This window comes from Gorilla gorilla, chromosome 3 (genome assembly GCF_029281585.2).
Source record: "Gorilla gorilla gorilla isolate KB3781 chromosome 3, NHGRI_mGorGor1-v2.1_pri, whole genome shotgun sequence".
Classification (NCBI taxonomy): Eukaryota; Metazoa; Chordata; class Mammalia; order Primates; family Hominidae; genus Gorilla; species Gorilla gorilla.
Window position 1 is genome coordinate 127,267,605 of NC_073227.2, and position 17,700 is coordinate 127,285,304.

Genomic DNA, 17,700 nt, shown 5'->3' on the forward strand with positions numbered 1-17,700 from the left:
GAATGTTTCTTACCTACATTGTGTCAAACTGGGTAAATGTTTGGGGAATATTCCTAATTCCTGAACATTTATAAAAGGATAAAGTGCACTGTAACTGATTCAAAATGTTATTCATGTCAATAAGTTAGGATTAATTTTTGTTGTGTAAATGTTCTCTCTCATTAGCTAAATTTGTTATCCTTTGATGAATTAATCATTTTTACATTATTGTAGATGTTGAATTTTTAAACTTTAAATTTTAATTTTTTAAATGCTAAAATTAAACTATGCTTTTTTAATATCAGAAAATATATATAAAAGAAAAGAATAAAAATAAAGCAAAAATAAATGACTTTTTAATATCCTGGAGTATATATTTCTCAGTTTGCCATCTATGCATGTGGATGTGGTATAGGTTTCACAAAAATCTGAGTACCATAAATACTGTATAGTAACATAGTTTTTAAAACAGTATTTTGCACATTTAGCTATATAAACACAAATGCTTCTGATATGCTTTGGCTGTGTGTGCCCACCCAAATCTCATGTTTAATTGTAATCCCCAGTGTTGGGGGAGGGACCTGGTGGGAGTTGATTGGATCATGGGGGCCGCTTTCCCCTTGCTGTTCTCATGATAGTGAGTGAGTTCTCATGAAATATGATGGTTTATAATTGTGGCACTTCCCCACTTTGCACGCTCTCTCTCTCTCTCTCTCCACCCCTCTCCCTCTCCTGCTCCACTGTGGTAGACATGCTTGCTTCTCCTTCACCTTCTGCTATGATTGTAAATTTCCTGAGGCCTCCCCAGCCATGCTTCCTGTTAACCCTGTGGAACTGTGAGTCAATTAAACCTCTTTTCTTCATAAATTACCCAGTCTCAGGTAATTCTTTATCGCCGTGTGAGAACAGACTAACACTACTTCTATGATATTTTTGAGGGCTTTGTGGCAATTCATTTAAAAACTAAACATTTCTCCCAACCTGTGTGGAAGTTTAATTTTCCAATTTTTTGCTATTATACAAAACAGAGATCATCCATCATAGCTAAATTTTTCTGCATATCCCTAATTGTTGCCTTAATCTAAGTTTCCCTGAAGAAAAAGTAATGTAAAATGGGTCTACAGTCAAATTTTCCTCTAGAGAGTATTTAATGATTTATAATTCTGCTAATAATATATGAAAATGCCCATTTGCATATGAAAGGAATGCAAATCACTGGGAGTTAGAGGGCAAACTGTAGTGGTAAACCCTAATGGGACCTCAAGAATCCCCTCCTTCCCGAATTTAGAGCGTGTATAATCTCACCTTGAAAATAGGAAGGATGTATGACTTGCTTTTTTCTCACCAAAAGAATATAGCAAAGGTGATGAACATTACTTTATAATTGATTATGTAACTTTATAAGGCAAAAGTGATAGGATGTCATTCTTGTAAGTATTACATTATGTTATATAAGACTCCTTCTTCCAGCAGGAAGGGTCTCTGTTTCTGGCTTTGAAGAAGAAAGCTGATATGAAATAAGTGGCAATGTTTGTAAAGCTCCCACAGAAAGAACTAGAGATAGCCTCTATGAGTTGAGGGTAACTTTTAGCTGGAAACCAAAACCCTCAGCCCTTCTGCTGCAAGGAAATAAATTCTGCCAACAACCTGAGGGAGCTTGGAAGCAGATCTTCCCACAGGCGAGCCTCTGATGAGACCACTGTTCTGCTGACAGCTGGACAGCAGGCTGGCAAGGCCCTAAATTGGAGAAATTGTGATACAACAATAGAAAACTGATATGCTAATCAAGCTGTCCATTTATTTACTATTTATATTTATTTATTTACATTAATATTGACTCATGGTTTCCTATTCTTTACTGTTAATGTGTGCTTTCATATTGTTCTAGATTTGGCTAGTGTGAGCCCCTTCAATCAGGTTTCTGTGTCTTTTAGACACATGCCCACCATTTTTTGTTTATCTCCTTCCTTTTTGGCATAATGAGATGTTCAAGGCTCATATTATACTTTCTCTTATCTAACTATGGAATCTGCTGTTTTCTTCAAAGACCCTTGATTCTTCAGAGTGGAAAATGGTTTTTAGAAACCAAAATGGGTGCTCACTTTTAGAATGCCACTATTCCCAGGCCCTTTCTATGGACAAGGATAAGAAAAAATATATATATGTATATATATATATATGCCACTTGTACATACTCATATTTATTTTTGGTTATACTTCTGCATCCATCAATGTATGTTGGAGACTGTGAGTTTACACTGATACCGCCAGTTCCAGTCTAACATAGCAAGAATCATTCTGGCTTTATCATTTTACAGTGAAAATACCAGATATCATTATCCAACAGTGAAAATACAAGATTTCGTTATCCATAAGATATTTACATATTTGATCAATACTTATGTATGTAACTAATCTCCCACTGCCACTGCTCCTTCCCCTTTGCAGACAGTGTCCTAATGTCACTCAGGTTCCGATATTCTTCCAAAATCTCTATGCTGCCTCCCCCACATCATCCTTCTTTGCCTCCCCACCACCCTTTTACCAGCATAGACATTTGCTTTACCTGCTTGAAATTTAAATCCTTAAGTTAGGATGCTCACCCCTCTTCCCCCACATGGATGCCCTCTTAACCACAGTTGGACTCTGGCACTTCTCATCAGGTCATTTTTCACAGGGATGTTCTCCTTATCCTGCTTGTTTCCAGGCATGCTATGCCAGGTGGCTGATGTGCATGGGCAGCTTTTTATCACACTCAAGCTCCAACAATCCATGCTAGGCCCTCTTGTTTGCTCTTTTCCCAGTAGTGAGCTTTTCCTTTGGATAGATGATATCCTCACACACTTTTGACTTTGACACCCAGCTCTGGAAAGCTTTTCTATCCACATTTAGACTCTGACACTCTTCATTAGGCCATATCACCCTATTAATCCTGCCTAGATTCATATCCTACAATGGGGTGCTCCAATGCATGGATATCCTCTTTACCCTTCTTGGGCTTGAGAGCCCTTCTGTGCCGAAGCCCTTCTCACCCTGCTTGAGCACCAATCTAGGTCCCCATGACTCACTCCATTTTCCCAGTGCCAACACCTACCTTGGTCAGCCTCACCTAATGGCTGTAGACTTAATTATTTAGAAGGAGAAAGGGAAAATGGGGAAGGGCAAAGTAAGAGAAGGGAAACAGAATGGGAAGGGGAATGAGAAAAGGAAGGGAAAGAGCCATAAATATTTTTTATTCTATTTCAGAATGAGCACCATTGATATCCGTATATGTAATGATTCTACATATTTTCAGGTCTTATAAACTTGCTAAATTTAAATATGTTTATACGATTTTAAAATTTATTTTATTATTACCAAATGAGAAATTTGGTTATAATTGAACTTTTTATTTAAAAAGAAAATGCCCCATCCAATCATCCGTGCCTGGCACATATAAGAGATGTAAGAAAGTACAAAAAGTTAATTTCTGTTTTTTTGAAAGAAATGTTTATAAATTTGGTATTCAATTTTTTACATAAAATATCAACCAACATATGTTCATTCTCTGTGAGATATCTTCAAGTAGTGAATATTCTTTACCTGTCAAAATACAAAAACTATAATTGAACACTAAATCGGGTTATAATTTTTATAATCTCTCTATTTAATGTTATTACTTTGCATATACACATATAAAATTTAACCAAAATGATAGATTTTATCACCTACACAACATGAGAAAGTATTTTATCTTCTTTTCTCACTAAATTTTTAAATATTGCCCATCTTCTAAAGTCAGTACAAATTTCATGTAATTGTTAAATGGTCAAAAATGGTGATAGTTAAGTCCATGGTGAATTACAACTATTGAAAATGGTAATATGGAAAAATAAGTCTTCCTTTCACTCCTTACCCTCAAATCATAATAGAAAATCACAGATACTGGTTTCTTGGGTAATTACCCATAAATATTAAATATGTATAGAACTGATGAAATACATCAATCCAGATTCAAGAACTTCCATGAGCCTGAACACTTTTCAAGTATTTGCCTGCAACTGGAAAAGAATACTCAAGTATCGGGTGGTAATGGCATTAAAGGGCAGGAATTTGGGCAAGAAAGAATATCTGCCACAGAGACAAATGGAATTCTAGTCTCCTTTCTATCACCTCAGAAGACTAGATCTTGGGATGGTCAACTTAGAGGGGAGCGAATATGGACACTTCCTGGGTCAATTTTCACTTTCTAAAATAAAATGTTTTATACTCAAATGACAGAACAAACACGTCTTGCAGACTAAAACCAGTGACGTGTTGGTTTGTCACTTATTGAGCAGATTAAAAAATAAAAACAATTGAATTTTTAAAACTACAAAAATGATCACAGAGAGATTATATGTGCTCTATATTAATAAAGCAGTAGTTGTATTTGAGAACATTTTAAACTACCTATGTTTTAGCATGTATCGTACTAATTGTTAAAATGTATATTAAAATGAAAGTTGGAATTCTTTCTGCAAATAGAGCCAGCAAATTCCCTAGAATAGCTTGCCTACCTCACTTCATGACCAATGAAAATGTACCATGCTTAGTCCACAATTAAACTCTACCATGCTTAGTCTACAATTAAAATCTACCCTGCTTAGTCCACAAAAGTATAATGTATCAATTAAAATGTAATATATGGATTCTCCACATTTTTGAGAAATGCTTTGAAATTAACTCAAATCTGTACTTTAAGAGAAGATTGTATTCAATAAAATCTTTGTCCTTGAAGTGAAAGTATAGCAAGAATAAAATGATGAGAAAATAATAAAGGAAGAAATGAACTGATTGTTCAATGGCTAGAGCATAACCAAGTTTTTACTGGAATATAGAGGTATTGACTGTAAATTGCGTCTTGGTGGTCAAACCACAAAGGCATGATGTAATCAATGATAAAACTATATATAGTACTACATAATTACTTACATAACACTTTTTAATCCTGTTTTCTTCTTTTTCTAGAGTCCTTGTAAGATGTATTAAATAGTGTAACTCACGGTAACTTTTATAATGATAACATTTACTGAAATATAGCTTATGGAACATGTCAGTAATGACAAATGCATCCTAAAAATATTCATTTTGTAATCGGTTTTTATTTTCAGACTGTTTATTACATCTGTAAATTTTGTATTATACTATAAGTTTTATATTGTAAGATTTTGGTTGATTTTAATTTCTTATGTGTTTAACGTAATATTTAACTTTTATAAAAAGTAAAACTTATTTTGAGGTAACAATTATTTTTTCTCCATGGCCATATTATAAATAATAATATTTGTTATTTATTCAGTAAATGCCAGGCACTTGATTTTTTTAATTTCTTTCTACAATCTTTTGAGGTAGATACCATTTTTATCCTCCACATTTTGCCAGAGAGAAAACTGTATTTTAGAGAAGTAATAAATCCATGATTACATAGACAATGTGGTAAAAGAATGATTGAAATTCAGGATTGTCTAATTCCAAGCCTCATAATCAGCTACTACATTATACTGTCACAGATAATAACTAATTTTGTTTTTAATCTCCATAATTGTGATTTTCCACAGGAAAAATGGCAATTAAAGACTGCTTCAATTGTAAGAGCTATGACTATAGATGTTAGAAATAAGTGCTATGATCAGTGGCCTACATTCACTCTGCAGAACATGCCAAAGTGTGCATTCCTCACATGCTCCTCAGGTTGCTTACTCAAGAGCCCAGCAGTGCGGGTGAGGGCTGATGTACCTGGCTTACACCATGGTTGTGCTGGGTGAAATTAATAGGATGTCGCAAAGCTGGAGAACATTCAGCGACAAGAAACTTTTAATTGGCTCATTTCCATTTCTCTCCCATGTTAGCACCGTTTCCCATCTGAAGTTTCAGAAAACATTCTTTAAATGAGAAGGAATGACTGACTTGTGCCTTAAACTTTTCTAGTATATTTATTATGTTTCTTTTACCAGTGTTAGTGAAATGATTGCAAATAACAGTTATTACTACTTTTCTGGTGCAGGGGAGAAAATACTTCTCATTCATCACAAGGTGTTTTATGGCTGAGACACCTATAAAATAAGACAGATTAACAAAATAAAAGCATTCAAATTTACTTACTGTAAGTTTTATGTGACATAGGGGTCTTCAGAAGCAAGGACAGTTGTGCAGAAGTATATTTGGAGGACAAAGGGGAATAACCTAATGGTAACAAACTGGGTGGAGCAAAGCAAGATCTGTTTGTTCAGATTCTTTTCTGTGCTCTGTGTCTTCAGGAATAAGGACATTTATTTCTTCCAGGTATAGGGAGTATAGCTCTGAAATGAAGATTTTATGACTTACTTTAGAGAAAGGTCAGAGAATTATTTAATGGCCTCTTCATGAAAAAAGGCAAGGGGAAGATAGAAGTGACCTTCCTGCTTCTGACGTTTTCTCAAATGCTAAGTTGCCATATTTTGGGGAAGAATGTGCTAAAGACTGTCACTGACAAATAGATTGAAGCACATGTCATTCTCAAAGTTAGAAACAATGTTGTTGGTCAAATACTACATATCTCCTCCCCTATTGCCCTATGCCTACTATTTTTTAATATTCATCATTTAGAATTGAAGTCTTAAACAATTCTATTGAACTCTTTAAGTGCATTGCAGGTTAGAAATATGAATTTTACGTTCCATCAATAACTAATTTATTGAGAGTTTTTAGCATGAAAGGCTGTTGAATTTGTTGAAGGCCTTTTCTGCATCTATTGAGATGATCGTGTGGTTTTTGTCATTGGTTCTGTTTATGTGATGGATTATATTTCTTGATTTGCTTATGTTGAACCAGCCTTGCATCCCAGGGGTGAAGCCGACTTGATCATGGTGGATAAGCTTTTTGATGTGCTGCTGGATTTGTTTTGCCAGTATTTTATTGAGGGTTTTTGCATCAGTGTTCAATAGGGATATTGGCCTGAAATTTTCTTTTTTTGATGTATCTCTGCCAGGTTTCGGTATCAGGATAATGCTGGCCTCATAAAATGAGTTAGGGGAGATTCCATCTTTTTCTATTGTTGGAATAGTTTCAGAATGAATGGTACCAGATCCTCTTTGTACCTCTGGTAGAATTTGGCTGTGAATCCGCGTGGTCCTGGGTTTCTTTTGGTTGGTAGGCTATTAATCACTGCCTCAATTTCAGAACTTTTTTCGGTCTATTCAGGGATTCCACTTCTTCCTGGTTTAGTCTTGGGAGGGTGTATGTGCCCAGAATGTATCCATTTCTTCTAGATTTTCTAGTTTATTTGTGTAGAGGTGTTTATAGTATTTTCTGAGGGTAGTTTGTATTTCTGTGGGATCGGCGGTGATATCTCCTTTATCATTTTTATTGCATCTATTTGATTCTTCTCTCTTTTCTTCTTTATTAGTCTTTCTAGTGGTCTATCTATTTTGTTGATCTTTTCAAAAAATCAGGTCCTGGATTCATTGATTTTTTGAAGGATTTTTCATGTGTCTATCTCCTTCAGTACTGCTCTGATCTTAGTTATTTCTTGTCTTCTGCTAGCTTTTGAATATGACAAACTCATAGCCAATATCATACTGAATGGGCAAAAATGGAAGCATTCCCTTTGAAAACCAGCACAAGACAAGGATGCCCTCTCTCACCACTCCTATTCAACATAGCATTGGAAGTTCTGGCCAGGGCAATCAGGCAAGAGAAAGAAATAAAAGGTATTCAAGTAGGAAGACAGGAAGTCAAATTTTCTCTGTTCGCAGATGACATGATTTTATATTTAGAAAACCCCATCATCTCAGCTCAAAATATCCTTAAGCTGGTAAACAACTTCAGCAAAGTCTCAGGATACAAAATCAATATGCAAAAATCACAAGCATTCCTATACACCGATAACAAACAAACAGAGAGCCAAATAATGAGTGAACTCCCATTCACAATTGCTACTAAGAGAATAAAATACCTAGGAATACGACTTACAAGGGATGTGAAGGAACTCTTCAAGGAGAACTACAAATCACTTCTCAATGAAATAAGAGAGGACACAAACAAATGGAAAAACATTCCACGCTCATGGATAGGAAGAACGAATATCATGAAAAGTAATTTAGAGATTCAATGCTATCCCCATCTAGCTACGACTTACTTTCTTCATAGAATTGGAAAAAACTACTTTAAATTTCATATGGACCCAAAAAAGAACCCACATAGCCAAGACAATCCTATGCCAAAAGAACAAAGCTAAAGGCATCATGCTACCTGGCTTCGAACTATACTACAAGGCTTCAGTGACCAAAACAGCATGGTACTGGTAGCAAAACAGATATATAGACCGAAGAGAACAGAGACCTGAGAAATAACATCACACATCTACAACCATCTGATCTTTGACAAAGGATCCCTTCCTTACACCATGTACAAAAATTAACTCAAGATGGATTAAAGACTTAAACCTAAGACCTAACACCATAAAAACCCTGGAAGAAAACCTAGACAATACTATTTGGGACACAGGCATGGACAAAGAGTTCATGACTAAAACACCAAAAGCAATGGCAACAAAAGCCAAAATTGGCAAATGGGATCTAATTAAACTAAAGAGCTTTTGCACAGCAAAATAAACTATCATCAGAGTGAACAGGCAACCTGCAGAACAGGAGAAAATGTTTGCAATCTATCCATCTGACAAAGGGCTAATATCCAGATCTACAAAGAACATAAACAAATTTACAAGAAAAAAAACAACCCCATCAAAAAATGGGCAAAGGATATGAATAGACACTTCTCAAAAGAAGACATTCTTGCAGCCAGCAAACACATGAAAAAAAGCTAATCATTGCTGGTCATGAGAGAAATGCAAATAAAAACCACAGTGAGATACCATGTCATGCCAGTTAGAATGACAATCATTAAAAAGTCAGGAAACAACAGATGCTGGAGAAGATGTAGAGAAATAGGAACACTTTTACACTGTTGGGAGTGCAAATTAGTTTAACCATTGTGGAAGACAGTGTGGCAACTCCTCAAGGATCTAGAACTAGAAATACCATCTGACCCAGCAATCCCATTACTGGGTATGTACCCAGAGGATTAGAAATCATTCTACTATAAAGACACATGCAGATGTATGTTTATTGAGGCACTGTTCCCAATAGCAAAGACTTGGAACCAACCCAAATGCCCATCAGTGATAGACTGGATAAATAATATGTGGCACATATACACCATGAAATACTATGCAGCCACAAAAAAGGATGAGTTCATGTCCTTTGCAGGGACATAGATGAAGCTGGAAACCATCATTCTCAGCAAACTAACACAAGAAAAGAAAACCAAATACCACATGTTCTCAGTCATAAGTGGGAGTTGAACAATGAGAACACATGGACACAGGGCTAGGGGGGATCACACACTAGGACCTGTCAGGGGGTGTGGGTCTGGGGGAGGTGTAGCATTAGGATAAATACCTAATGTAGATTACTGGTTGATGGGTGCAACAAACCATTATGGTACATGTATACCTATGTAATAAACCTGCACGTTCTGCACACGTACCCCAGAACTTGAAGTAAAATAATAATAAAAAAAAGAAATACGGATTTTACAAATTATATATTTAGAGACATATCTTAAGTAATCATCTAGCATCATTGTCAATAAAAATATAGTGTAAGCTACATATACAATTTTGAATATTCTCATAGCCACTTTAATTATTTTAAAAAGATATAATTCATTTTAATATTTTATATTTAATATATCAAAACATAATTTTAATGTGTAATCATTTAAAATGTATTAATAAGATATTTTATGTTATATTTTTCATACTAAGTCTTCAAAGTCCAATGTGTATTTCACAGTTACAAAACATTTCAATGTGTCCCAGCCACATTTAAAGTGCTCAGTAGCCATATTTTTAGTTAGGATTCTGGCTGGCAAGTGACATAACTTAGGCAAAATAGGAATTTATTGGACCAGTAAAACCAGGGAAAGTCCAAGCAATAAAGAACCAAAGATGTAACTAGAGACTTAAGAGCCAATAGAACATGGAACTTCATGAATTTCTGGACCTTTGTTAGCTTCATTCTCTCACAATGCCCAATGGCTTTCTCGACAAGTCTAATAACATGGCCCCCAGCATCTCCTAGGGTTCATATTTTATAGAAGGTTGTTTCTAAGACTCATACATGCAGGAATCATTCTCTTCTTCAGTTTTATCTCAGTAGTTCCAGGGAATAGCTCTATGTGACTTATCTATTGTTTTACTTACCTAGCAGATTTTGTTAATAGGACAACCTTGTTTTATTTGAGAACTGCTCTTTCCCAACTATGAAATTCTAGGAGGGGTGGGGAATTTCTGGCAATACTTTCTCACCACAGGTATAGATGTGCAATCAAGGTTAACCCATCAGTCATTCCTGTAGAAATAATAAGTATTTCTAGGTAAGCATAAAACCACAGCAGTACAAATTAGAATTATTTGAGACTAGGATTAATATGGATGCTGTATATAAGAATTTTATGCCATCTCCAACTGGGAATATGAGTTAAAAGTATTATTATAATCTTGTGGATGCTGGAAGTCATCCTTGCTGCCATAGGAAAATGCCTGCCTGAAAATAAAGTCAACATATAGGAAAAGATGACAAGAAAATGAAGAGAAGCATTGTTTTGATGACATCGTGTATACCTCTGGATGTCCATGTTAGAGTCCATTTACAGCATTTGATAAATGCTCTATTAATGGTAGCAAGCAAGGTGGGGGTGGTGGCATGAGAATATAATTGGTCCAGCTTTGATCAGGGTTCCAGGATATGATGTGGTTATGTATAAATTAAAATAAAAACATATGCAGACCAGTTCTGGCCATAATCCAATGGCTTATATTATGTTGAGCTAAGCCTCCTGCAGATTACTATAAATGCTGAACATAGTACATAAAACAACCATTTAAAGACATTTGAGAGCAATCAACTCAGGAGGACTCGAGAGATGACAGTACTTGAGAAAAGAGAAACATACAGGTAAGTTACACATTAACCTCACTTATACTCTGAAGGAAATTTCTGCATTGTGGGGTAGAAGAATATAACCCAAGAGGAGGGAAGTGATCTCAATAGCTCAAGAGACAGAAGTTGAAGTTTTGTACAGCCAAAGTGACTGAGACTTGAGGAAGAGAATTCAGGAATGGCGAAAACAACAGAGAAAGACACTAAAATTCTTTATAGACATTATCCAGGTCTTTTGCCATTTACTAAGATGTATGTGTGCATGGCAAAACTTCAAAAAAATGCAGTAGGGAATAACTATAAGGATATTAAGCTGATGAGAGAGTTTACCTGTGTGCTGTTAGTACAAAAGATTATAGTTCAAATCCTACCTTTGTTTGTGAGTGTTATGAGCCTTCTGCCTACTACTTATATTTCAATTAAGACATCATAAATGCTACACCTTAGGAGTAAGGGCTAAAGCCTAAGAGTTGGAATCATTCCATGGGAGTAAGGGCTATGTCTTCAAGTAGAGGCATAATTAGACATATGATACTAAAATTATAAAAAGGAGCATTTTAAATAATTTCAAAGAGTAAAAGCAGATGACTCAAAAAGAGCAAGAATCAAATTGCCTTGCAAAAAGTGACATAAGATGCACTAAAAGTATTAAGTAAAAAGTTTAAATTATTACAGTGAAAGAATATCTAATCTAGAATTTTGTAGTTGGCTGTTATCCTTTAAATATGAGATCAGTGGAATAAGATACCAGAAATGTAACCATGCAAAGACCCATTTTGAAAACCCTTGGTGTGGGCACGCTCCATGAAGAGAAATGAACCCAGGAGGTCAGTATGACATGAGTGAGAAGTAGTGGCAAGCAATAACTACACAGACACACACATATACACACACACACATGCACATACACACACACACGCACACACACACAGTATAAAAATGCAAGAAAGATAACCCATATAACACAGAAACAGTTTTAAAAAGGTAATAACTAAATGACTGGTGAACGGGGTATTGATATAAAGAGGGAAATAGAATTTGTTTCAGTGGAATACATAGATCATAACAAGTTTTAACAATTAATTTAAAAACTCGATTTTAAATTATGTGTAACTAATAGCAAAGTAAAACATATATAGCTTTTAAATCAGCAGAAAAAAGGAAATATAATCTGTACAATTGGAACAGGAAACAAACAAACAAAAAAAAGAAATGAAAGAAAGTATTATGCTATAGATAAGTCCTAACATAATACTTTAGGAAATCTAAATGTAATATACTCACAAATCAAAACAAAAACTAAAGGTTCTCCAATGGATGGAAAACAAGTTTACCAATATATTATCAGTAAGACATAGTTATATCAAAGGAAACTATAAATTAAATAGAAGGAAAAATAGATACCAAACACAAAGAAATATGTAGTACCAATCATATCATCAGACAAATTGAATTTGAAATGAAAACTAGTTTTAAGGAAAAATGTGATTATTGTTATAAAATGACAATAATGCTCATGATGCATATAAACACATACAAAATGATGAGTATACTGCTTGCAGGTGCTGTTCTATACTCTTTACATATTATAACACAATCCATCCTCATAACAACCTAAAGATACAGGTACTTCTATCATCCACATTTAGTAGATGAGAAAACTGAGCCATAGATTTGTTTGGTAACTTGTCCATAGCAAGAAAGGGTTAAATCCAGAATCAAAACCCTGTTACTATGATTTTAGGGTTCATGCTATTATCTAATAACTATACTAATTATGAACATATACGAAAGGAAAGACAGACAATTTAAACAGCAATACCATGTAATAAATAGATATGTGGAGAACCTTACTTTCAACGTATAAAAATTATACATTTTTCACCTCATCCAATCTTATAAGTTTTTCCCACATTTATTTATATCTCTAGCCTACACATTTCTCCTGACCTGTATATCTAGTTTATCAGTCAATGTCTTAAACTTACCTTGTTGAAACTTATAATTACCCTTACACCTACTTTACCCACAGCCTGGAAGTGGATTGTGCTCCTTTCCTTTCTTCTCTCGTTTCCTACATCAGCTCTATCAGAAAATTCTGTTTTCACTGTCTTAAAAATATGTTCACAATCCAACCGTATTTTACCACCTCTACTGTAACAAACGTGATACGATTCATCATCTCTGATTATCTTGATTATTGCTACAGTTTCCTAAATCCCCTCCTTGCTTCTATTCTTGACCCACAGTCTGTCCTCACTCAAGAGCCAGTGTTTAAAATGTAAGTGAGAATCACATAACTCTTCTCTTCAAAAACATCAACGGTTCCCATCTTAGTCAAAGTAAAAGTCAAACTCCTTACAATCGTCTACAAGACTCTCCATAATTTGGTTGCCATTGCCACACAATCCATGAAGAGTGAATACATTTCTACCAGAGGACATTGCATGGGCTGGCCCTTCTCCTTGGAATCATATCCCTTCAGATATCCCAATGATTAATTCCTTCACTTCCTGTTTACTCAGATGGCATCTTTTCTATAAAGCCTACCTTGATCACTCTATTTAAAATTGAAATACTACCCCAATTATCAATCCCAATCCAGTTTATGTTAACTCTACTTTTTCACATGTATTTATATCTATCTAACTTTCCATTTATCTGTTATGGCTATTTTAAATTATCTTATTCTTTCTAGTAGAAAGTCCATGAGGAAAATTATTTTGTCTGTTTAATTTATCCCAAGTATTTAAGAGAGTACCAGACACAGAATAAGTATTTATTAAATATTTCTTGAGTAACTAAATGAGAAACAGTCAAAAATTAAATATTGACAAGGCCATATGGAAGCTTTAATATATTCAGAAGAATTAATATTTTACAGAATGTGTTCTCTGATCACAAAGCAATAATATTAGAAATAATTGAAATAAACTTTAAAAAATACCTAATGTTTGAAAAAAACTGAATAGTGCACTATAAAAAGGCCCTTAAGTAAAAGAGCAAATCTTTAGGGAAAGTACAAAACATTAAGAACTGAACAAAAATGAAAATATTGCAGTTAAAGTTTATTAGAGCTAAAGCACAATTGTCAAAGTTATAGCTTTATATGAATTAGCCATAAAGCAAAAAATGTTGAAGTAATGAAAATTTAATTTTTGGAAAAGAACCACAGAGCAAACCCTATGAAATAAGAATAATGCAATAAACATAAAAGCAAAAATTATTAAAATAACAAAGTAATAAGAGAGAAGAATGACATCAAAGCAAAAAGATTGACAAAAAAATCAAAACTTTGGCAAAACTCACAGTAAAAAGAAAATGTGCAAAGCAAAAACATACAGTAAAAGGGGAAAGTAACCTCAAATACCAGAGATTTAAGAAATGACATAAGAAGACTTTGAACAATATATGCTAAGAAGTTTCATAATCTATAACCATCGTTTTCAACCAGAGTGAATATCAATCTCTATCTGGCATTTGAATATCAGTGCAAGTGTTTGTGATTATCACAGTGGCTGGGGATGTAATTGGTGTATTTAGCGTCCAGAGTCCAGGATAGAAAACTCGAATGATTAAAGAAAATTGAAATGATAAATTAAAAATACACCTGTTTTCTCCTTTACTGTCCTTGCTGTCCAGTCAAAAGCTTTTATGCATGAACTGTGAAGCTTTATACTAAGTGAAAGAGGCCAGACACAAGAACTCATATATTCTATTTATATGAACTATTCAGAATAGGTAAATCCATAGAGACAGAAAGCAGACTGATGGTTATCAGAACTAGCCCAGGTGGGGAAGGGGACTGACTGCTTACTGAGTACAGGGTTTTATTTTGGAATGATGAAAATGTTTTGGAACTTAATAAAGGTGACAGTTGCACACATTGCGAAGGTACTAAACTCCACTAAATTGTACCCTTTAATATGACTAACTTTATGTCATGAATTGCACATCAGTAGAAATAAATAAATAAACATATATTAAAGGACATAAAATCTTCTGAATATGTGCATATTATATTTATATATTATATGGTATGTGTGTATATGTATATATGTATATTTATATAAATCATGTTTATGGATGGGAAACTTAGAAAATATGTCAATTATCTCCAAGTCATTCATAAATTCTATTCTACAGTATAACCAATTAATATACCAACAAACTTTTATATAAAACGAATTTATATGGAAGAATGAAGTTCACAAATATCAGAGAGGAGACTTAATATCAGATATTAAAACATTTTATAAAGCTATAGTAATAACTCCTGGCTTCCACCCAGGATGTAGAAAGATGGAATACATATCACTTCCACCCTGACAAGAAAGACCCAGAATATCTACAAAATCATTGTTGTCCTCAATTTCTTAATAACTGAGGTTGCAGAGTGATCTATTCTCCTATTCTCCCCTAATCTAAAGAAAAGCAGGTGCCCCAAATTCATGTCTGAGCATGAGAGGCAGACAATACTGCCATAAAAATGGATGGGAAGAATTTAGCAAAAACGGTTAACAAATTGCTAAATCCCTGGTGACTATGCAGGTGTGAAATCCCTGGGCAAGGATGAACGATGCATATGATGCTGCAGATTAAAGGAGAGTTGGCATGAATTTGTAGGTTCTCCTCCACAGACTTCAAGTGGTCACTCACAAGAAAAATTATAGGCAGAAATGCAAGAAAACTCCTCTCAGCATTGTAGGCTTGAAAGAGGGTCATGGATGCTGCTTGTGGAAAAGGCACTATGTTCATTTGGACCTTTCTTACCCACAGAGTAAAAGACATGATATTTCTAAACACTGATATGCCCTAATTTGATCTATACATTCACTGTCATCCCAATAAAAATCCCAGAAATTTTAGAAACCTAAAGGCTTATTCTAAAATACACATGGAAAGGCAAAGGGCCTAGAATACCTGAAAACATTATGAAAAAGGGGAACAAAGAGGAGACACAATATCTGACTTAAAGACCACCATAAAGCTACAATAATCAAGGCAGTGAGGTATTGGCAAAAGGATAGTCAGATAGAATAGTTGAATCAAATAGAGTTCAGAAATAGACCCCATATATGATCAATTATTTTCAATAATGTGCCAAGGAAAGTGAAAGGACCAAGCATAATCTCTCCAACGAATGGCCCCGAGAAAATTGGATATTCATATTAAGAAAGTAGCCTTGACCCATAACTCACAACATATACAAAAATTATGTCAAAATAGATGCTAGTCCTTATCATAAAGGTAAAATTATAAAAATTGTAAAAGAAAACATGATAAAAAGATACTTGTGACTAGGATTTAGGCAAATATTTCTTAGATACCTCTTCAAAAGCACCATCTTTAAAGGCAAAGTTAACATATTGGACTTCTTCAAAATTAAATATTTCTGCTCTTCTAAAGACACGTTTCTTAAAAAAAAAAGTCAAGCCACAGAGTAAAAGAAAATATTTGCAAAACATGTATCTGAGAAAAAGACCTGTATCCAGACTACACAAAAAACTCTTGAAACTCAGTAGTAAGTAAACAACCCAATAAAAAATGGGCCAGTTTTAATAGACATTTCACAATAGAATATACAGCTGTCAAGAAAACATGAGAAGTGCCAAAATGGCTAACGAGAAGCAGCGAGTGTGCAGCGCTCTCATGGAGAGGAGATAGAATGGCTAGGAAACACCAGCTCTACAACTGGATCATCCAGGTGGACATGTTGGGATTCATCAAGGAAACAATGCAACCCAAAAGAACAGAGAAGAGTGAAGCATGACAGCTGTCCACCCAGGACTGGCATGCAGCAAGGAGAGGCTCCACACTATGGGAAAATGGTAGTGAGTGAGAGGCCCCAGGGACACATACTTATGCTAGAAACCTTTGCAACCCTGGGCTCAGGAGATTCCTCTTATCCCCTCCCACCCCGCAACCGGGGCCTCCACACAGAAATGGAGAGCTTCCTGGAGTCTGGACAGAGCTGCTACTCAGGCATATATGGAGTCTTGGGGGCCTTGGACTTCTGGGCACCCTGGCACCAGTGGCTGTAGCTCCAGCAATGGGGGAGGCCAGGCTTCCTCGCACACCTCCAGGACAGGGGCCAAATCCATGGGGCTGAGGAGCAGATGGACTACAGGCCTGACATCTATTGCATCTCACCAGACAAGGCTTACTGACCTGGGACCCTTTCTCGGCCACTTCAGCCTTGGCTGAGCTCTTGGGCCAGTAATGTCTTCGTATTTCACTGGAATGGAGCTCCCAGAGGTAGCACACAGGTTCGCCATTTTTACTGCTCTGCAGTGCCGGCTTCTGATGCCCGTAAGCCCGGGAAGGAGCGAAGAGCTTAAGTTTTAACACAGGCACCCAGCACAGAGCAGTGGCCTCACGGAAAAGTGGCCAGACTGTTTTCCATGTGAGTCCCTGCCTCTGTTATTCCTCACTGGGCAGGGCCTCTAGACTCAGGCCCCCCTGCCTCTGCCTGAACACTTCAGTTGGTAGCAGATCTGTGTTTTTCTGGGGAAGAAACAACCGACAGCCGCTCTGCCATTGCAGCTGCAGTGGTACGCTCTTACTGCCCTTGGGCTGGATAAGGAAAAAGGGGCCTGGTTGCTTCACTGACACCTCCAGCGCACCATAGCTACCATAAAAAAAGGAGCCCAGTTGCTCTTCCCTGTAAGCCCTCAGCCCCAGCCAGGGCGCCCAGCTCAGGACTGCAGCACAGCTG

The 17,700-nt window shown here is 35.7% G+C and overlaps 1 protein-coding gene across 1 annotated transcript in view; it reads right to left on the reverse strand.

Moving 5' to 3' along the window:
- The window catches only part of LOC134758403 (titin-like), a 36,196-nt gene extending 18,936 nt beyond the window's left edge, over positions 1-17,260 (reverse strand). Inside the window, exon 1 of the mRNA XM_063705705.1 lies at positions 17,154-17,260. Within this exon, the coding sequence (XP_063561775.1) occupies positions 17,154-17,260 (107 nt within the window). The remainder of the gene's footprint in view (positions 1-17,153) is intronic.
- Positions 17,261-17,700: the final 440 nt, after the last annotated feature.